We start from the raw sequence: 21,361 nt of genomic DNA, 5'->3' as shown, positions 1-21,361 counted from the left end.
GTCCATACGGTCTTTGTTCTCGTCTTCTACCTCTTTCTTCACCTCTTGCTTTATAGTTTGTATGATTTCAACCAATCTTTCAGCGGTGATCGTAGGCGAAGAATTGTGGGACCCATAGGAAGCATGTCCAAAGTAGCTGGTTATGGTCACACCATGTCCACCGACACGAACACGTCCAGGATGCTCTGGACGACCAATGGCAGTGTTTAGGATGTCTTGACGACCATGTGGGACAAAAGCTCCCTGTTTAGCTTGTTCTTGTAATTCATCCTATGACATTGACAACAAATTAACTCGTTGTTATGGTTACAAATTACAATTTATAATTGTGGCATATATTCAACTTACAATTTTGTCTGCGATTTCTTGAGCTGCTGCAGATGTCATTTGTCCAAATTTGTTTGTCCTAGCCTTTTTCCACTTCTCATGTCTCGCAATAGGGGATGGAGGGTCGACGACCATATCTGCATTTTGACTATTGTCATCTTCATTCTGTCTTGACTTTGTTTTCTCGGCCATTAATTTTTTTTCAAGCACATCGTAGCCTCCACGAGAGAGTACGTGGGGAGATTCATTGAATTTTTGAATTTCCTGTGCTTTTTTGCGTATTCCCTGTCACCATTTTCAAATACAACTCAAACATGTTTGACATTAACAACTAAATTACGTAACTAAAATGTTCTGTAAAAAGATTGAAATTTAAACCTTCCAAGTAGGGGTCTGTCGAGTCTTTGCAAATTCTTCCCATGTATTTCGATCAATACCATACTTAGCAGATGGATCCTTGTTTTGTTCATCGTCATTCTCAGCATATACATATCTGGTCGTCAGGGAGGACTTAAATTGCCTCCATCTGGTCCCAACGGTGGACATAACCTTCTTCTTCGCAGTTAAACCTTCAGGTATGTCAAATTTGGCCTAAAATAATAAATAGACAAAGTTAAATTTGTTACTGCATAGACCACATTTCCACCGCAATTAAATAATATATATACCAGTCACTAGAAGGTTACAAGCTGCTTATAAAAAGTTGACAAAACAGTCTGGTGTACCTTACTGCTGTACATTACTAAAAACTACATATATGGAAGCATTTTTCCCTAATACAATGCACAGTCATAGTATAAGATGGCCTTAATACAATGCACAGTGATATGCGAGATTAAGATATTTTTTCTTTTAAAATTTGAGAACTAGAATTGGATTGACCCTAAATTTTAAAGACTATAAACATAATTAAGCCTTTCAATAAAATAATAATCACATGCATTTTGTTTTGGATATATAGAAAGTAAGTAATAACTTAAGTGAGGATTGCAAGTGATGCTTTTGGAAAAACTAACTATTAATTCATGTCCCTGTTCTAAAATAATCACATGCATTTTGTTTTGAATGAATGATTAGTATGGAACCCCTTCATTTTCGTACTAACTTATATGCTACTTTATATGCTACTTTGATGAAAGCAACAACCAAATAAACATCCAATATTTGCAACAGCATGTGTATATTAGGTGGTACACGGAAGCAAGACTAGAGGGTTTGGGTTGAGCAACGAAACTCTCCTATTTTCTTACTTTATAGCAGCAGCTAGCCAACATATTTGAGCCTAACAAGTCTCTAGAGCGATTTGCATGGGCTAAAACTGCTGCATTGCTTGGTCCCACATAAAGTAATGGTCCATTGTCAGTCTCAAGCTTTAGCCAATTGAGTACTCCATTGAACATGGGTTTTGAAAGGTAATAATGACCTGCTCTGCTTGAAACATTTTCTCTATTTTCAGTTGCTTGGGTTTGGAAAATGACTTAAGGAAAATCCAAAAAATTTAACCAACAGAATTTTGTGAGCTCCAGTGGAGTATGGTTTGTACCCTATAATGTATTGATGAGGCCTGAATGCCTGATAGTTTGTGCATTGCATTTGACCTCTACTGACACCCCTTTTTCTAGAACTCCTATCTACTGTTTGTTTTTGTTTAGGATTGTGGTGAAATTGTCAAGAGAATAGAGAAAAGCACAAGAGCTTTTATTATTGCCATTTAAGATTACAGTTTTATAGATGCTAATACAGACTAGTTGGATATCAGTTTTAAGTGCTGTAGAATTCCTTTATGGTTATTTGAGTTTTAAGTTTGTAACTTATTATTCTAATAAAAATGCAAACATTTATAACCTGCTAGCAAAGGACCTTCAACCTCATCACTTTTTTCACATATCTACTTCACAAACAGAAAACTAATAGAGTACAGTTTTTAGTTTTAATAGTTATTTGATCGTGAGAAAATAAGTTATGTATATCTGATATATCAGTTGCAATTTTTTCATGATAATATATGAAACGGGAGAATTTAAGGAAGAAAAAGAACAAGTTATATACATGCCTATGATAACTTAGTAACGTAGGGTCGGGTGGCTTTACCATTCTTACCCTCTCTTTGGCCACCATAAGATACAGAACAAGGGGGTATTTTGGAAAAGGAAAGGTGATTATACGTCATTATGACCATACGACCCCTAACTTCTGGGGGCGTAGTTAGTGATTAGATAGCAAAATCTATATATTAATTTTCTAACATTTTCCACGCTATTATTTGTCTCTTTTTCTTGCTAAGTGTGTAAAATAATTAAACATAGATAACGACAACGGTATAGTTGAGAATCTCTGATGTTGCTGGTATTAATTGGTTGTTGTTGTTGTTGTTGTTGGTAGTGGAAAACACACTATTAAAGGAGCAGGATCTTTGGAGATTCTTACTTTCTAAACTGTTTTTGCTTGCAGAATACACTAAAGAGAATCCAAAGATAATGACAAAATGCTCTCATCATTTTCACCTTGGTTGCATTTATGAGTGGATGGAGAGAAGTGACAACTGTCCAGTTTGTGGAAAGGTAATACTTAGTATTTTCTAAGGATTTTTTTTTTACTTCATTAGCAATGAAGCAGAAATGGACAGGAGTAGTATTGGTGCAAACCTACCTGAACTGTTATGAATCTGCTAGTTCCAGTATAAACTGCCAAACTATAGCTTGTGGTGCACTACATTTGCACTTGGAAGAAACCCAAGTTGGGAGTAAAATCTAATAATTGGCCTGGTAGCATAGAATATATTCCATATATAGTTTATAAGACATTAATATTATAGTTTCTTTAGTTTATTTATTAAAAGTGTTTAAAGCATGATTCATTAACAACATTGTAATAAAATGACAAGCTGTACTTTTAATATAATATACGGGTTAGGAAAAGAATATACGGCCTTCCTGAATTTTACTTCAATTTAATAAAAAGCACATAATTTTTTTGTCTTCTGACTACTTTAATAATGATGTGAGCTTTACCTCATGATGATTATCCCTCATTTTAAAATGTTTGTGGGAAATCTCATACCTTCCCCCCTCTCTCCCCAACACACTTTTTACAAGAATTCTATTGCAATTTTGTGTGCTGCTTGATATAATGGCTGAATAATTTTCTGTGGTGTTGGAATTATAATTCACTGGTACAAGTATTATATAGGGTGAAAAAGTGTTATATAACTATTGGTTTGTTGACAAGTATATATGTGAACTTTCTAGTGTACCACATATTTTAGTTGAACATTGTGAATGCTGTGCAAGTTTAATAGCCCGTAATACTAACTGATAAAAGAAGCATTTATTTGATCTGTGTTTTTTCTCTCTCTAAAAATGTATATATGCTCATTGGATGGTGGAAAATGGTTGTAGAAAATATGCACAAGTTATAGCTGTTTGAGCATGATTCTCATGATTTGAGCCGATGTTTACTTCCACCCAGCTTGCCTTCAGCTTGCCTTCATAATGTTGATATGCATTTTAAAAAAAGTAATTCCTCTCCATGTGCAAATCTAATTCGTTCTCATTTTCACATATCAATGAAGTTGGGTGCCTCGAATTGCATAGAATCAATTACATCAAATCAAAGTTGAAGCTGGATTTGGATCAAGTCAAAAGTTTCAGGTTCTTCATGTTTTGTCGGGTGATATTTAAACCAAATGAGCTTTTTTTTTTTTATCTATGCCTAGGAGGTCAAAGAGTTTAGGAAATATATAAATGTAAATTATTGTCGACGTTCTATTTGAAAATGGCTGGGAGAACCTTTTATACTCCTTCCCAATAAGATTTTGACTAATAAAAGAAATAAACCAGAGCCAACAATGCCTCACTAATGCAAAGAATAAGCATAAGTTTGTCACAATTACATGTCAATCCAAGAACCTGAAAACTTGCTTCCAAGAAAATACCAGATCCAATTTGACACAGTGATTGCAGTACGTGTACAAGAAAAAATAAAATCCAAAGAAAAAGTAGAAAGAAGAAATTTAGAAGCAAAGGATTTCACATCTTGTCAACTTAGCTTTTGAGGCAATCGCTAAAGGAATATAGGTAGGCAAAAAGCATAATGAAGGAGAATCCATCAAATAAAGGATGCAACACAAAGCAACTTACAAATTAAAACATCAACCCTGAAAAGGTAATCTGTACTTCCAGGTATAAATAGTAATATTTTCCAACCTTAACCAACCTGATGACCAATGACCACCCTTTTTAACATTAAAAAATATCAAAATATACTATTACAATCCACACTGCATCCCAGCCTCCACAATTAGCAAAATGGTAAAATTCAGTAACCAAAATAAAATTCTACAATAATAAAGTTGACAACCCCAAAATAAATATTTGACACATGCCTATGTTCAACTTCAACATAAGGTAAAATATTATATAAATAAACATGATCACGGATTGAACAGACAATGACAGAGAACAAGATCTGAAAGAAATTGAAGTAAAGCATCAATTTACTATCACCTGAGTCCTTTAGATTAAAACCTCATTTTACAGTAAATTTGCAAAATTAATTTTCTTCAACGAAAGCATGAATAAACAGGATAATCTAACTTCAATAATATTGAGCTCATTCTTTTTTCTAATTTTACTAACCAACAAGATAACCCAAAGCAACTAAATTTCGATTATTTTAAGAAAAATCTGACATTACTTTAGCTTCAGACAGATAATCAGCCCTTAGACAGATAACCCATAGAAGCTAGCAATTATACATTGTTAGTTAGGGGAAATTAAATATAGTGCAGCATTGACCTTGTTCAACTAAGCTTCGACTTTCTAATTTCTCTACTTTCTGAAAAAAGATAGACATCCTTGCTATGTATCCATGCCTCTCATGATTGATGCACATGTTAATTAATACTATATAACCTAACAACTTTTAACTAAGCAAAAAACTGAATCAATATAGCAAGCAATAAAGCAATTTTAACTAGCAAAAAAGTAGCTATACTTAAGCCAATCAATTTCCTTCCAGCTCAATGAGTTCCAATTTTGTTTCCATTAGTTAGTAAATTAAGAAACATCCAACAAACATTAAAATATTCAACTAATTCACTACATGACCCAAATATTCTGATGCTTAGAACGGTAAAAACCAAACCTGTTGCTCAAACGCCAAGTAAAGCCTTCTCAACTCCTCCTGTAGCTCTCTCCAGAACAGCACGAACCTACACGCACACCCGAGCAATTAGACAAGAAATTCAAAACCCAAAAACCATTATTAAATGAAATTAACCAGAAATATGCAAACACCATGAGTATACTAATTACAGTGGTGAACACCATGAGTATAACCAAAGTAATTGAAAAAATAGAAAAGGAATCTGAGATTGTGTCCTCAGAATGTCTTCGTTTGAGAGAGGGAGAAAGCACATACGAAAGGGAAAAGAATGACCCCCAAATGGCCCTAACATCTGAGATTGTGTCACTCTCTTATTTCACCTCTGTTTTCAAACTCCGAAACATTAAAACCCCCAAATGGCCAAACCCTCAACACAATTGGTAGCTTTTCCTTTCAGCAATGACTATCGGTTCGATACAGAACAAGGAACAACATGCAAAGAAGTATACATTAGAAGTAATCAAATGGAAGAAAAGCAGGAGAACATACCTTCAAGTAACACTCACAAAAGGAAAAGCTTAAGTGCCCTCGGTATGACTTTGTCTGTGCTGTTTGGTTTGCTAGAAACTTTCTCTGTGACTTTGTAAAGAAGTGTCGTCGATAACAATGTCCAAAATTTGAGTTCTTCTTGTCTGTGCTGTTTGGGGGTTTTTGTTTCGAAGAAACCGCGAAAACGGAGGAGAGGGTGTGCGGGGTAAGAAGTAAAGTAAGAGTGTTCTTCCTCAGCTAGCTAGGGTATACCAAAAGTGAAAATGATATACAAAGGCGGTCTTCCATAAAAAACTTCGTTGTCTTACTTCCTCATAATTACAAGTTTGCCACCGAAAGACATTCTAAGACGGTCGTCTATAACCGCCTTAGAATGTACGACGTTAAAGAAAAAATTTTTCTCCTTTATTACAAAATTGCCACCGCTCCGTACTCTAAGACGGTTTTTAACAACCGTCTTAGAACTCGCGTCTTAAAAAAGCACTTTTGTAGTAGTGAAGAGAGACCAATTGGTTAGGAACATCTTCAATCTAACATCTATCAAGAGAAGAAAAAGCTAAGTTTGCCAAGGCATGTGCAACTTGGTTTCCTTGCCTCTTAATAAACTTCAGAACAATTGTCATATGGCCCTTTTACAACAATCTCATTACTATGATTGATTATCAAAGTAAAGGTTTAGAGAAAAAGAGAATCATACATAGAATTTATATTGGTTCAATCTTATAAAAACCTACATTCAGTTGTTCTAAGACCCTTTAGAACTTCCACTAACAGAGAATTAAGTACAAATACTATGCACAAGCAATTCAGTAAAATTATGCTCTTCTCTTAAACCCTAGAAGAGAAAGAACAAGAGTTGAAACCCTATCAACTCATATAAACCCTTGATAACCCTAATCAGGGTTAAAAACTAGAAAGAAATTAAAATAGGATTAAATACATTTGAATGTGCAAATCACAATATCTTCAAGTCTTTCTTTCCTTGCTCAAACCATGATGAAGATTGAATGAATCTTGATCATCATGAACCTTTCGTTGAAATGCAGAGTGGTTCCCTTAAATGGCTCTCAGAAAGTATTTTCAAAAGATAAGATCTAATCAAGAGTCACTAATGAGAATGAAAAAGTAAGGGTATATATAATTTTAACAGAAAAAACATATTTAATCGACTAACTAATAAGGTAATTGATTAATTCATTCAAATCCCTCATGTTTTGCATTTCTAGAAACCTGGTAATCGATTATAGAATGGGGTAATCAATTATCTCGTTTCACAAAGAGTTTCTCAAGCTTCTATGGTTTCTGGAATAATCGATTATCAAATGTGGTAATCGATTATTTCAAAACACAGAGAACTCCTAATTTCCAAATGCAATCTAATTGATTACAATATGTGGTACTCGATTATTTTGAGCTACAAAGACTCTCTTCTTTTGAAACTATCTTGGGTAATCAATTACAAAACTTGGTAATCAATTAATTCGATAAAAGTTGCCAATATTTCAAGAGAAGTATATTGCTTGTTCTAATACTTTGTAATTCATTACATAAGCTTGGTAATCTATTACACAATATTGAACTTATTGCTTATTAGAAACTTTAAGATCAATCCATGTATCTTCTCATGTTTGATAACCACTAAGCATGGATAAAGAGAACTATGTCTAAAACACTCAACATGCCTAATCTAAAAACATCCAATACAAATGACACATCTTTAGAAATTTGTTTGGCATTGCAAAAGTATTAAAACCCAAAGATCCTAAGACTAAAAGATCCTAATACTAGTCTTCAAGGTCTTCAAACTCTTTGATTCAAAACTACCTTGGACCCGAGCTCTGACTCCAAGAACTTTGTCGCAACATCCATAACTTCCCCTTGAGAGTTGCTGACAATCATCCCAGGCTTGTACTTGTGTTCTTCCTTATTGCAGCATCAAAATTAATCTTGTAGGTCCCTTCCTCTAGAGCTCTCCATGAAAATAGCTCTTGAACATGATCTTCGAAAAGATGCTGGTTACGTGTCTCACTTCTTATATTTGAAAACATCTTTTAAAGGTTTGCTCACAACTTGGAATTCTGAAGTTATGAACAGTTGGTTACCGTAGCTTCCATTTCTTCATTTGCATCTTTTTTACGACTATAGAGCTAGTCCTAGAAAGATGATATGCAACCAACTTCAATTCTGAGTCCCAGAGGGCACTTGAACCAGATGCACTAGACTTTTGGGCACATGACTAACGCACAAAGCATTGTTTCTTCCACGTTAACATGCCTCTTAGCCAAATTTGTTCAAATTGGTAGGATGTTGGTGCATGCTCTCCAAGCCATGTTCTTGCATTTTGGAAGCACCAACCCTCCTAGATGACCTCGCCTCATCCTAGTTTCTTGATGAAGATTCCATTGGGTGGTATCTTATTCTCGCCACATGATAACCAGACTTCACTGTGTAAATACCATTTGTGGTATACTTCCAAAACAAAAAGTCATTTTTCAACCTCAAAGTTCTCGGGATTACTTTGATGCAAGTCACTATGTGGGGGAGAAAACAAATTATCAAGCAAGTCATTGTTCCACAAACCTGCTTCCTCATTAAAAATCTTGTGAACCATCATATCCTCTTTAACATATTGTTCTTCATCTTCAAGAATATGTTCACCAGGGATGTTTGGAATCCACTTATCCCACAATACATGGATATTTCTGCCATTGCAAACTCTCCACATGCAACCATTCTCCAATATTCCTTCAGACTCCATAACACTTCTCTACATGTAACTAGGACGAAAACCTTTGGTAGCTTCCTATATTTGAAATCTTGGAAAGCACCATGCTTTAATGACCCTTGTGATCAATGAGTTCCCATTAACCATTATCCTCCACCATTGTATCGCTAGTCAGGCAATAGTGAAAGTTCTAACATAGCAAAAGCCAAGACCACTTTCCTTCTTGTGTTTTGCCAGTTTCCAAATCATCCAATGGATTCTTTTTTTCATCTGTATCACCTCCTCAAAAGAAGCAAGTTGTCATGCTCTCTATCTCATCACAAATAGATTGAGGTAACAGGAAACATCCCACAACATATGTGGGAATGGATTGAACAATAAACTTGATTAAAACCTCTGTTCCTGCCTTAGATAGAGCAATCTTCTTCCACCCCTTGAGCTTCTTTCATACTCTATCTCAGACAAATTTGAACACCATAGATTTGGATCTTCCAATGAAAGTAGGGAGCCAAATACCTTTATGACTTTTCATTGCCTTTACACCCAACAACTGTATAAGGTCATTCACTCTGGTACTATGCATATTTTGGCTACAAGAAAGCTTAGGTTTGTTAAAATTAATCCTTTGGCTAAATGTTTCCTCATAAGCTTTGAGGATATAAGAGATATGTGTGGCCTCCTCCTGTGAGGCTTCAGCAAAAATAATAGTCGTATGCAAAAAAAAAAGTGTGAGATCATGGGATATGATTGGGACACTTTTATCCCTTACCTCTAATTCCACTGACTTTATAAGTAAAGCAAAGATAGCTTCAACACATAGAATAAACAAATATGAGGATAATGAATCTCCTTGTCTAAGACCCCTCTGAGGGTGGAAAACTCTATGAGGACTCCCATTTACCATAATTGAAAAAGAAATAATAGACACACATGTGATAATGAGAGCAACCTAAGAATCAAGAAAACCCATAGTGAGAAGGACTTGGCTTAAAAACTCTCACTCAACTCTCTCCTAAGCCTTTGACATGTCCAATTTGAGCCCCATGTATCCTTTATTACCTTTGTCCTTCTTCATATAATGAAAACACTCAAAGAAAATCATGGCATTATCAGTGATCAGTCTATTTGGGAAAAAGGCACTTTGACACTTCCCCACAATATATCGGATAAAGTTGTTTTCAGCCTATTTGCAATGGTTTTGGTGAAAAGCTTAAAAATGACATTGCATAAACAAATAAGCCTAAAATCACTAGCATGGATAAGATTTTTTTATTTTGGGATCAAAACCATATGAGTTTTATTTATACCTGTAGAGTCTCCTTCTTCATTCAAAATATGCAGAACTTGATCCAAAACATTAGGACCCACTATTTCCCAAAACTGCTTATAGAAAAATGTTGGATTATGGGATGCATTTAGGCTAATGCCACCACCACTTCCTCCTCAATGACTTTTTCAAGAGGACTTCTCACATACAATCCATAACTTTCTTCTTAATTGCACCTACTACTTCGTTAACTCCAATGGGGTTCGGTGAAGTGAACAAAGTATCAAAATATTGGGTGAGGACCTCAACTATATCTTCATCTTCATCAAAAAGGACTTCATTATCATTCTTGATATGGTCAATGGAGTTAGTCTTTTTTCTTTGGGAAGCATTCTTATGGAAAAGCTATTGTTTAAATCCCCATTTTGCAATCAATAATTGGCCCTTGAATGTTGTTCCCAAAAAATCTCTTATTTCCAAAGCAACTTGTCCTACTCCCTCTCTATCTGAATAATATCACGATGAACCTCCTCAGATAACTCCTTTTTTTTTTTGCAAAAGCTTGAGTTTTTTTCTCCTTTATTTGATCTGTTTCCCAAAATTTTCAAACTTCTCTCTACCACATAAGTTGAGATTAGTTCTTGTTCGGTTTAAATTTGATTGGATGTTGTCACCCGATCTCCATGAACAAGCCAGCATACTCTTGCACTCCTCCTCTTCCACCCTGACCTACTCAAATATGTACGACCATTATTTCCTCCTTTTAGGAGAAAGTTTGTAACAATTGGTGAATTAAAATTTTTAATAATTATACATGGTTCCAAAATGGTAAAGGATAAGATCACACAAAATTTTAAATTATTTGAAAAGCTAGAGTAATCCTAGTTTTTTTTCATGGATGAAAAGTGTTAGAATGGAAGACATCCAATATTATCGGAGAGGTCGCTAATGTTAGGTCTGGACGATCCACTAACCACTTGACGACCTATCATACTTTGGATTTTGATGTTTACAAAAGTTTAAATTATTGATGAACTAATGAGTTGCTATTAAGTGAACATGACCTACTTCGTAAATGAGATTACTTATTATTATATTAGCATCTACAACTCTCATAAGTATGTGTCCACTCTTAAGTGGAAATTTTTTTTGTTTAAGGTATACTTAGAGTCCAACACATTGTTAAATAAACCACGTCCACTTATTGTGAAAATCAGTGTTTACACACTGAGCTGTTATTACTAACATCCACTAGACTTAAAATAACTTATACACTTATTTTATACCCTCTTAAGTGATGTCCAACAAGATACTAAAGGACAATGTTAACCACAAAGGGAAGTGCACATTCTCGCTTTACGAATTTCAATTTCGTCTCTCTTTATTTGAATTCCTGACATTTCAAATTTAAGGAAATGACAAAATATAAGGGAATAGAAGGTTTTTTGCAGAATATTCCTCAAGAGTCATTTTCATTGTGGGAGAAGAGCACATGCATTTGTCTGTACCTTTATTCCTATCCTCGCCATTCAGAGCATGCGTGTTTTCACCTCCAGTAGTGAGACAACAGACGTATTAAGGCTCAACATTGATCCCGTAACAGATCCTTCTCTAAAGTATATAAAAGGTGTCTCTTGCTCTAAAAATCAACAATGAAGAATAATCAAGTAAAAAATGAGTACAAGTTCTCTAAAGTGAAGCTCTAATAAATTGGTGGATGACATACTCAACACATAATATTTTCATCCTTTGCTAAAAAAAGTTATTTGTATTTAAGCTTAATTGTTTATCTACTCTTTGAGTGTTGTTAGATCATTGTATTCATTCAAACTTTTGTTTGTGAAAGCTAGGAGTGACTTAGTGGTTAAACAATAATTGGGTGTTCTGTGATTCAGGGGGAGTCTAAAGGTGTGTCAAGAGTCGCATAAAGAATACTTGTATAGCTAGGAGTGGCAGGATAGAAAACTTGTTTGTAAGCAAATTTTTTATTAGTGAAACCCTTCATAATTGTGTAAAGGAGAAGTGGACGTAACTTTGTTTGAGTGAACTAGTAGAAACCAAGTGTTTCTACTTATCTTTTAAGCTATTTAATTTAGTATTCTTTTAAGCTTATCTTGACACATTTTCTCACGAAGTGTTTACCCAAAAAACCTTTGTGAAAATCCTACTTCATTATTATTGGACGATCCAACTTTGTTTTTCATCAAAACTAGTTTTTCAACTTGGTGGACGACACTATTAAATCTATCCATTTATATTGGTGATAAAAGTCATTATTTCCACAAAAAAAATATTTGATTAAAACACTATTCAACCCCCTTCTAGTGTGATTGTTGATATTTCAGCTAATGAGATGTTAGGGTTGTTAGCAAAGGCCTACTCAAAAATTAATATACAAGTCTAAACTACAAGTAAATTTATCAAATCATAGTTACTTTAACTAACTCTTGAACAACATGGGATTTTCCTACAATGGATTGTCCTCTAAGCAAGATTTTATAGGAATTAAGGAGAATTGAACCTGCATTTAGAAAGAATAGGAGAATTAATTGTAGATTATCGACCACATTCACGTAGAATATGACAATTAACCCTGAATCCTTAATCACTTGTATCAACTCACATTGGCAAAGAGTAATTAAAGTTAGAGAAAAATATGGTTTTAGTCCTTGTACTTTCGGTCAAATTTGATTTCAATTTTCAAATTGATTAACTTGGTTCCTATACTTAAAAAAAGTGGATTTAGTTTCTATTTGGTGCCTTAATCATAAGTGTTCATGGACTAAATCCATGTATTTTTTATAGTATACGGATCAAATTGATCGATTTATTACAACTAAAACTAAGTTTGACCAAAAATATAGAAACTAAAAACTTATTTTTATCTTATTATGTTCTTTCATTAAAGTGATCATTATGTTCTTATTAACATTCACAATTTCATTTATAAAACATGTTCCTTATATCAAAAGATCATTTTTTTAGAGAGAGAGAAAAAAAAGACTAAGAATGTGTTTGATTCAATTTCTTTTAGCTTTTTTCCTTAAGGAATTTGGGTTAAGCTTTTTAACAAAAATAAGCAACTAATTTTCATAAAATAAGATTTGGAAAAAAAAGTTTTAATAAGTTAGAAGAGAGTTTTTTTCACTACTTTCTACAATGGTTATTAAAAAACCGTTTTAGAAAAGTAACACATTCTAAGACGGTTCTCAAGATGAGCTCTTGAGAACCATATTCAAATGATTACATTCTAAGATGGTTCTCAAAAAACTATCTTAGATTATAATTTTTTTTAAAAGAAAATAAAAATAAATTTAGGATTCTAAAAAACCGTTTTAGAATGCTTACAATTTAAGACGGTTTTTTCATACAACTGTCTTAGAATTTTTTTTTTAAACAAAAAAAATTAAAATAATTTTAGGATTCTAAGACAGTTTTATGGAAAACCGTCTTAGAATGTAATCTAAGACGATTTTTTGGAAAACGGTCTTAGAATGCCTTTTAAAAAATCCATATAGCATATTCAATTCCTTTGTCTATTTGTTTCTTTTTCTTCTTCCTTTATTTATATATCTTCTCATATTATAAATTAAATCATAATTAATTCATTATAAGACATTATAATTAAGATATAAATATAAAACAACACTAATTAATAGAATATAAAACTAGCAATTTTAAAGAAGAGAAATTATTGGTAAACTAGGAATAATAAACATTGAACTTTTTCACTATGTTCAACGTTAAATAATAATTTAATTAGTAAACATTACCAATTAATATGTGATCATTTAAAAAGACATAATAACTAACTTTTAAATTACCACAGGTTGCCCCCTCTGTAAGTGTCAAGTTGATGGTTGTAATCTTTACCTTCATAATCTTGGAACCATCAATTCTATACCTAAACACACCCGAGTAAGAAGAGAAGAAAATATAGGTGATGTTTTAGGTTATTTGAATTATGAAAGAAAAAAAAAGTTAAGTTTATCTCCACATATTTGGTTACATAAAACACTTGAATTAAAAATGTAATCATATTAAATATTTAAATATAATAAAATGATATTAAATGAAATAAGGTAAATGTGTGATTGTATATTTGTTTTCTAAACGCTCAACCAATTTTTTTAAGAGACATGTATATAGTTTTTTTCTCTTCTCATTTTCCCTTAATCCAAACGCGTGAAAAATTATCAGAATTTGTGTTTTTCCTCTGAGATCATATTCTATCGTTGAATCTTTGTGCAGATCAAATGTATCCTCGGTGAAAATCTCTTTTTGAAGGAGGTGTGTATTGCTTCTCCATCCTACTAGAAAAATGAGGTTTAATCTTATCACATAATTAGCAAGTTTAAATTGGTGGACCCAAAGATACTGAGATAAATAGTAGTATTTTTTTTAGTATATGCATATCTATATTTAATTATTTATAATAGGAAATAAATAAAGCTATTATACTATTCTATACATGTCAAACATTGGGAGGAGGTGGCCTAGGTGGGAACATTAAAGGAACCAAACCCCACTAGGATACAATAGGCACTCACTATAGAATGAGGCAAAGCTCATTAATGCAGTGTAGAATGAGGGATCTACATACTACAATTGTCTTAGAATTTGGTGCATTTTGGTGTACATTTTTTCTTCCCTTCGGTGGTTATAGATTCACATTTGGGACAATGGCATTGCCACTTCTTTGGAAAAGTTGAGTAATTTGACAGTTATTTGGCCAGGCATTATTTTTCCAGCGAGTCTTATAAGCCAGTTTATGTCTTCACCATACACCACTTACTCAAAAGTTCTAACTCACAAATAATATATACTATGCACACAAAAATTTAGTGTTGGGTATTGTGCTGGGGATTATAAGCAAAAATATTACCTTGGCTCTTGTTAGAACAATTTTTCCAGATACAAATATAAGCAAGACTATTTTAGGTTGCTTCATATGGTAGATTAGCCCTGGAAACAGCTCTGGATCATATTGCCACCACAAATAAGCAAGACTCGGTGAATCCATCATTTTCCTCTACTTCTAGAATTTAGACAAGCATAGACATAATAGAAGATGGCCCTTTGATAATTTATACTTTCTTCATCACACAAACATCATGATTATAATACTATTAGTGAAGTTTAACCATTTCACTCCACTTAAAATTTTAAAACTCTAAAAGCCTTTCCATCTAGAAGTATCTACAACATTGGGCAATGCATTAAAACAACCTTGTTGATTTTTGGTTGCCATGGAAATTAGTTTCAGTTTTCATCTGCAATTCAGTACCAGTCAATGTTTTCCATACTTTACAGCATAGTGCTTAAAACAATACATTTTTTTTTGTAGATTACTTCATATCAAGTTATATAATTCTAAAAAAACACCCTTAAAATTATAAGTGGCCACTAAACATCAAGATAGCCAAACATTGATTGTGAAAACAAAAAATATTTTGATATAAAAGTCACCAGTGACCAATCCAACCTTACGAATTATTTTCCCAAAAAATAAAAAATAAAAACTTACACTTGAGAAAGCACCCTGGTAATATGCAAGGCCCTCCATCCGTATGGGGAACTTGACATCACAAGAGCCGACAATGTTCTGAATTTTAAAATCCTAAAGCATAATACCCAAGGAACCAATTAGTAATCAAACACTACATAGTCATTAGTTGTAATGCCATGTTATAGTTTGTCATGTCAACAAATTAAGTTAATTATTAGATGGAATCATGATGAAGAAACATGACTAGAATTAAAGTATCAAAATCATATAGTTGTAGTATAGAAGAGTAAAAATACAATTAAGCTTAAAAACAAATTAATCTTTTTTATAATGCCAGTTGTGAGATCAAAGTGATGGATGAAACTAAATTCAAAATCTAATTTCAAGTTCTGTATCCAATTACATGTATAGAGAACCTAATATTCTTGTTGATTACATTACATGCCCAATACTAGCACACAAAAAATAACATCACCGATATAGTTCAATACGTCCAATATACTTTCTTTAGATTCACAACAGCTACTCACAACGACCTTTTTTTCTTGCATTTATTTTGTGACAAGTTGGGCATCTCTTCTGGTAACAAAAAAATAAAAAGAACAAATAGGCATCTCTTTGCCCGAACAAGTGTTTTTGTAATCTGTTACTTTTGCCTTTTGGGCTTATTTATATTATCAAAACTTAATAATCGCGAACTTAGTAACTAAACTGAGAATGTAACATATAGAAGCCAGTAGGGCTTTAAGATCACAATTTCCATAGGGGATGACCAAAGCAACATCCATTAGCTAGTTATTACTTAGATTCTAAAAAAAAAATAAGATTCTTGTTTTCAGTCATTCTCTTCTCAGTAATGAAGATTTATTGACTAGCACATATTCTCTAAGCCCTTTCTAATGATCAGGATGAAGTCAAGAAAAGTTAAGTGAAGCAAATTTGCTCATATATTTGGTTAGTCATTTTATACCTTTAATTGTTTGGCGAGGCCAACATCGGAGAGAAGAGGCTAAGGAAGATTCTTGTATGAATGCTATAATAGTATATTTAAGAATACTAATTAAACTCGATCTAATATAAATATCTCACTTGAATTTCACAATGACAAGAGTTCTAGGCTCTAATAGTTCTTTCCCGGCCAACATGCCTCTTCTTGATGGCAAGAACTTTGAGAAATTAGTCACAAGGTCATCTCTGGTTCCAAGAGGTGCTGAAAATTGTGAAAGGTGGCACTCAAGAATTAGGGGACAGCCCAACAGAAGCACAAAAATCAACTTACAAGGAGGCAAAGAAGGATTGCAATGCCTCTGTTTAATCATAAGACATTTTAAACCGGTCCCATATAGTTGTAGTTAAAGTTAAGAAAGTTAGATTGTAGTCCTTGTACAAGCATGGAGTATGAACTATTACTGATGACAGATCAAGAAAGAAACCACAACTGAGTATTTTACCTGAGTTCAAAAATTCATTAATTTGATGAAACATACATGTGGTGAGATTGGTAAAAAAAATTGGTTGGGAAACCAAGCTTTTGGATAATACGAGCATATCGAAAAGGGGAAAATAGAAATTTTTTAAAAAATAATGTAAATTTCTCAGAATGAGCTGGGCAACACTAACTGAAGAAAAAAATTTAGTAGAGCCAGTCCATGTAAAATCTTGTAACAAATTTAAGAAAATAGATTATGACAAGAAAACAAAACCAACAAAAGGACCAAGTAGAAAGGTCATGCAAAGAATTGACATACCTGCTTAGAGAATAGCTTAACAATACCAAGTGATAATCCCCTAAAATGATTCATCTTGATAAGCTCATACCTGTATACTACACAATGTCAACACTAAAATATACAAGAGAGAAAATAACAAATCTAGGATAACAACATTGCAAAACCAACCAAATATCTTTAGTTCCGTAGAACGTGAACACCATTCAAGCTTTAAATGCAGTCCCACCATTCGCCTCTCACCCACCAACACATGTTTAGACGAGGCAGTCCACGTGGCCATGACACTGGACGTAACCTACCTCCACGGCTCCATGGCCGCCATCCTCTCCGTCCTCCTATACTCCTCCTGCCCCAAAAACATCATCTTTACCATTAACCTCATATGATGAATTAGAAAATAGAAAACAACAAACAACACTAACAACTTCAAATTTTAGTTGATTAAAAATGAAAATGGGGTCAACTATAGGAATAACCAAACAATTCATATAAAATGTTGATGTCCTGTTATATATCTTATACACAAAGTTATGCAAAATTATCTCCTCATCCTATGACTTTACAAAAATTTGTGTCTATGTGACCACTGAAGAACCTTTGTCACTCATGACTGCAGGCAATAGCTAACAAGAAACACCTTTTAACAGCTGTTGTAGTGCAAGTTTCCTGCCATCCCTAACCTTCCTAGTAATTCTCAACCTGTGATGTATATATATTTAGATAGATAGTTATTATCAAGCTAGTCCTAAATGTTTCTTCAAAGGAAAAATATAGTATTAATAGATTTACTCACCGTATCTACAATGTTCTCGCACACTTTAACTCCTCCAATCATATAAATGGATTCCTTGACAACTACAACAGCAGAATACCCCCTACGATGATTCATTGGTTCCCCTATCGTCCATGCCCCAAGACGAGGATCAAACACTTCAATACTTGGAACTATTTTGTCACCATCAAAGCCACCAAGTGCATACCTATGCAATGCAAGAATTTTAAGTGAAACATGTCTCAGTAAGCACACAAAAATTTGAAACAAGAGTTACATTAAATCTATGGTTAGAATAGCAATACTTTATTTATAGAATTTTACCCTGTTTATGGTGACATGATTTTGTCCAAAATGATTCAAAGATAAGTTGAGCACTTTCCAAACACATAAATGAATAACAACCAAGTTTAGATTTATAAAATTTACTGATTATTCCCTCCATTCTTTTCAAAATCATCTTGTGTACAAATTGCTTGGGATTTGGGCAGAATATTTTGGAACAACATTAAGTTGGCATGGTCAAGATTAACACATTGCAAAACACTCACAACAGTATCCTTGAGCAAGATCAATTGCTCCTTCATTAATGAAAATAAAATGCAGTTATGGAGAAAAAAGACGTTGAGCTTACAATTTTTCATTTAGAACAACTAATGAATGGCAGCCTCGCTTTACATTCATGATGTTTGGTATTTTGGTCCAAGAATGATCCCTTGGATCAAATCTTTCAACAGACCTAAAGTTATGTAGAAGTGTCATTCACATTGGTACATATAAAAAATAACACCCTCTAATATATAAAATATATATATCATAGTCTAGATCAGCCATATTTGCATGATAAGTTTCAACTAATTATATAAATAAATTGAACCATTCAGTTAAAAACTAGAACCAAAATCAAGTTATAAATATTAACTTAAGTAATCATTTCCATCAAATCCGCTAGTGGCATAGATTGCACCATTGAATTCCACTGCAACAAGAGCAAATCTCTGGAAATATAAAGAGCATTCAAGTAATAAGATAAATAGTTTTTATTCTTTTCAAAGAAATTATCTAAATGATTACATAATTTATTCTGCCATGTGAGAAAGAAAAGACTTAGGTCATCTTAGAAGTGACAAGTACATTAAAGGTATAAGGCCGGTAACAATACCTGATGCAAACATACATACTAAATCATGATATAAGCTAACCTAAAGGCCTAAACAATTTTAAAGTTAGCTCTTTAAAAAAAATAACTGACAAAAATAAAATTTAAATGGATAAAATGTTGTGAAATATTAATTCCAATTGACATCTTTAGACGCTTAAGCCTAAAAAATCACATAATTTACTGTGTCATTTTGCATTTACCCATAATTATACCTCTCAAATCTTAGTCAAGACCTGAAATATTGATCATTTGATTGTCCCATTTTACCTTGTCTAGCATTGAGTGTGTAGGGATCCACCGCCCAATATCTAACTCAAGCATCTCAACATCTGAAAAGCTGTCAACTCCATTGCCACCACCAACAACAAATAGTTTGTCATTCAGAGCAGCTCCTGACAAGCGTCCTTTCTTCTGGTTCAAAGAGCGGCACAAGGTCCAGCTGTCATGAACTGGATTGTATGATTCAACTACACAAATAGAAGATAAAAGGGTTGACAAAGCTTCATCTCATTCCAAAATATAATTATTTGAAAAGCAGAACTAGATCTCATACCTGTGTCATACCAAACATAACCATTTCCACCACCAAAAACATAAATTTCACCATTCAACCACACAACTAAAGCATATGAACGAACTAAGCTCATAGGCTTAAGAGATGTGATCACATTCTGAGAAGTAAAATACAAATCCATAGTTGCTAACAATGATTTTCAATCAAAGCCTCCTATTAAAAACAATGAATCTTTGGGATCTAAATGCAGCTCATTTGTTGACTTTATTGTTGCTTTCTCAACCGCCACCTCCTCCTCCCTCCTCAACCGCACCCTCTCCAACTCCTTCCCCTAACTCAAATTCCAAATCCATCCCTTTGACGCCATCATCGCCGTCTCCGACCTCATCTCCACCTCCATCCGCTCCGCCCTGGACTGCGGTGCCCCCTCAACTACGTTCGCAACTACCTCACCAACCTCCTCCCCTCCCGCATCCTCAAAATCATCTACCTAGACTCCGACCTCGTTCTCATCGGCGACACCGCCAAACTTGCCACCACCCCCTGGAGACAACAACAATACCATCCTCGCTGCCCTCGAATATTGCAACACCAACTTCACCCCCTCCTTTTGTTGTGCGCGTGGAGGGAGATGATGGCGTTCCAAATGATGACATTTCGATGCGGCGGTGGGGTTTGGAGGAAGAGTTGGTGGGTGAAGGGGATGGAGAGGCAGGTGCCGTAGATGCGGAGGAAAGTGGAGGAGACAAAGGGGTTACGGAGGATGGAGGACTTGGCGGTGTGGGTGTGGAGGAAGGTGGCAAGGAGGGGGAGGTTGAGGACGGTGCAAGACTTGAGGGTGAGGGAAAGGAGGTGGGGGTTGAGGGGGAGGAGGAGTCTATGGAAGCTTCTACTGCATGGAAGAGGTCGGAGTGCGCAAAGAAATTAAAGGTGTACGAAAGAGAATCCAATTCTGAGCGTCAAAATAATTAAGAAGGTGCACAAATTTCAAAGATAATTTTCCAATAAAACCGTCTTTGAATATTTTGAATACTTAATTTCTAGGACGGTTTTTATAAAACCATCGTCGCATAACTTTTATTATTTACAAAATTGCCACCGTGTGACATTCTAAGACGGTTATGCATAACCGTCTTAGAATGTGTGTCGTAAAAAATAACTTTTTTAGTAGTGTTTTAAGATTGTGAGGAGGATCTTTTTCACATAGTTCTCCCTCTTCAAACTTATGATGATCTAACTCAGTTGATTGAGCATAATTCATTAATTATTGTGATTACCTTATACATGTTTTCAATTTTTACGGATAAAAAAAAATCTATCTTCAAATCCCACCACAACTTAATTTTAGTTTTCATTTTCACTCATTTTCCAATTTGAGCAAGTCACTTGTTTCTCAATTAAATAATTATGATATATTATAGTTAATTTTAAATTATTTTTATTTATCGTAAGGTCTTAATTTGTTTTTAAATTACTTATTTCATAAAATTAAAAATATTAATTATTCTTAATTTTTATTACATGAAATAAAATAACATTGTTGAATTTAGTAAATAATATAGTTAAATAAAATTTAATGTTTTAAAAGAATTATATTTTTATTCCTTAATTTATTTTATATTTCGTATATTTTTATTAAAATTGTAATTTGTAGTTAAGTTTTTGAGTTCTTAATTGCACCTATAGATTTATTAAATAAT

At 33.7% G+C, this 21,361-nt stretch overlaps 2 protein-coding genes across 2 annotated transcripts; one reads left to right on the top strand and one right to left on the bottom strand.

The window, feature by feature from the left end:
- Nucleotides 1-16,568: 16,568 nt before the first annotated feature.
- On the bottom strand, nt 16,569-19,842 carry LOC102663580 (kelch-like protein 18). Its single transcript, XM_006605083.1, has 7 exons — nt 19,701-19,842; nt 19,415-19,614; nt 18,415-18,566; nt 18,007-18,193; nt 17,513-17,559; nt 17,232-17,301; nt 16,569-16,790 (listed from the first exon to the last, which is right to left on the bottom strand). The coding sequence occupies exons 1-7, from the start codon at nt 19,840-19,842 to the stop codon at nt 16,569-16,571; spliced, it is 1,020 nt and encodes a 339-aa protein (XP_006605146.1).
- A 44-nt stretch (nt 19,843-19,886) lies between these two features.
- Nucleotides 19,887-20,633, top strand: LOC102663444 (vegetative cell wall protein gp1-like). The gene has a single exon (XM_006605082.1). It carries the CDS (start codon nt 19,887-19,889, stop codon nt 20,631-20,633), a length of 747 nt encoding a protein of 248 aa, XP_006605145.1.
- The last annotated feature ends 728 nt before the right edge of the window (nt 20,634-21,361 follow it).

The sequence above is a fragment of the Glycine max genome, chromosome 19, assembly GCF_000004515.6.
Source record: "Glycine max cultivar Williams 82 chromosome 19, Glycine_max_v4.0, whole genome shotgun sequence".
NCBI classification, from domain to species: domain Eukaryota; kingdom Viridiplantae; phylum Streptophyta; class Magnoliopsida; order Fabales; family Fabaceae; genus Glycine; species Glycine max.
The sequence above is the reverse complement of the archived record's forward strand: the minus strand, read 5'-3'. Positions and strand labels throughout refer to the sequence as shown.

Coding starts and splice junctions, on each gene's coding strand:
- LOC102663580 (XM_006605083.1), bottom strand. CDS start 19,842: ATGGATTTGTATTTTACTTCTCAGAATGTGATCACATCTCTTAAGCCT. Junction 17,560..18,006: donor GCGAGAACATTGTAGATACG/GTGAGTAAATCT, acceptor TTTTTGGGGCAG/GAGGAGTATAGGAGGACGGA. Junction 16,791..17,231: donor TTAAGCTATTCTCTAAGCAG/GTATGTCAATTC, acceptor ATGATTAAACAG/AGGCATTGCAATCCTTCTTT.
- LOC102663444 (XM_006605082.1), top strand. CDS start 19,887: ATGAATCTTTGGGATCTAAATGCAGCTCATTTGTTGACTTTATTGTTG.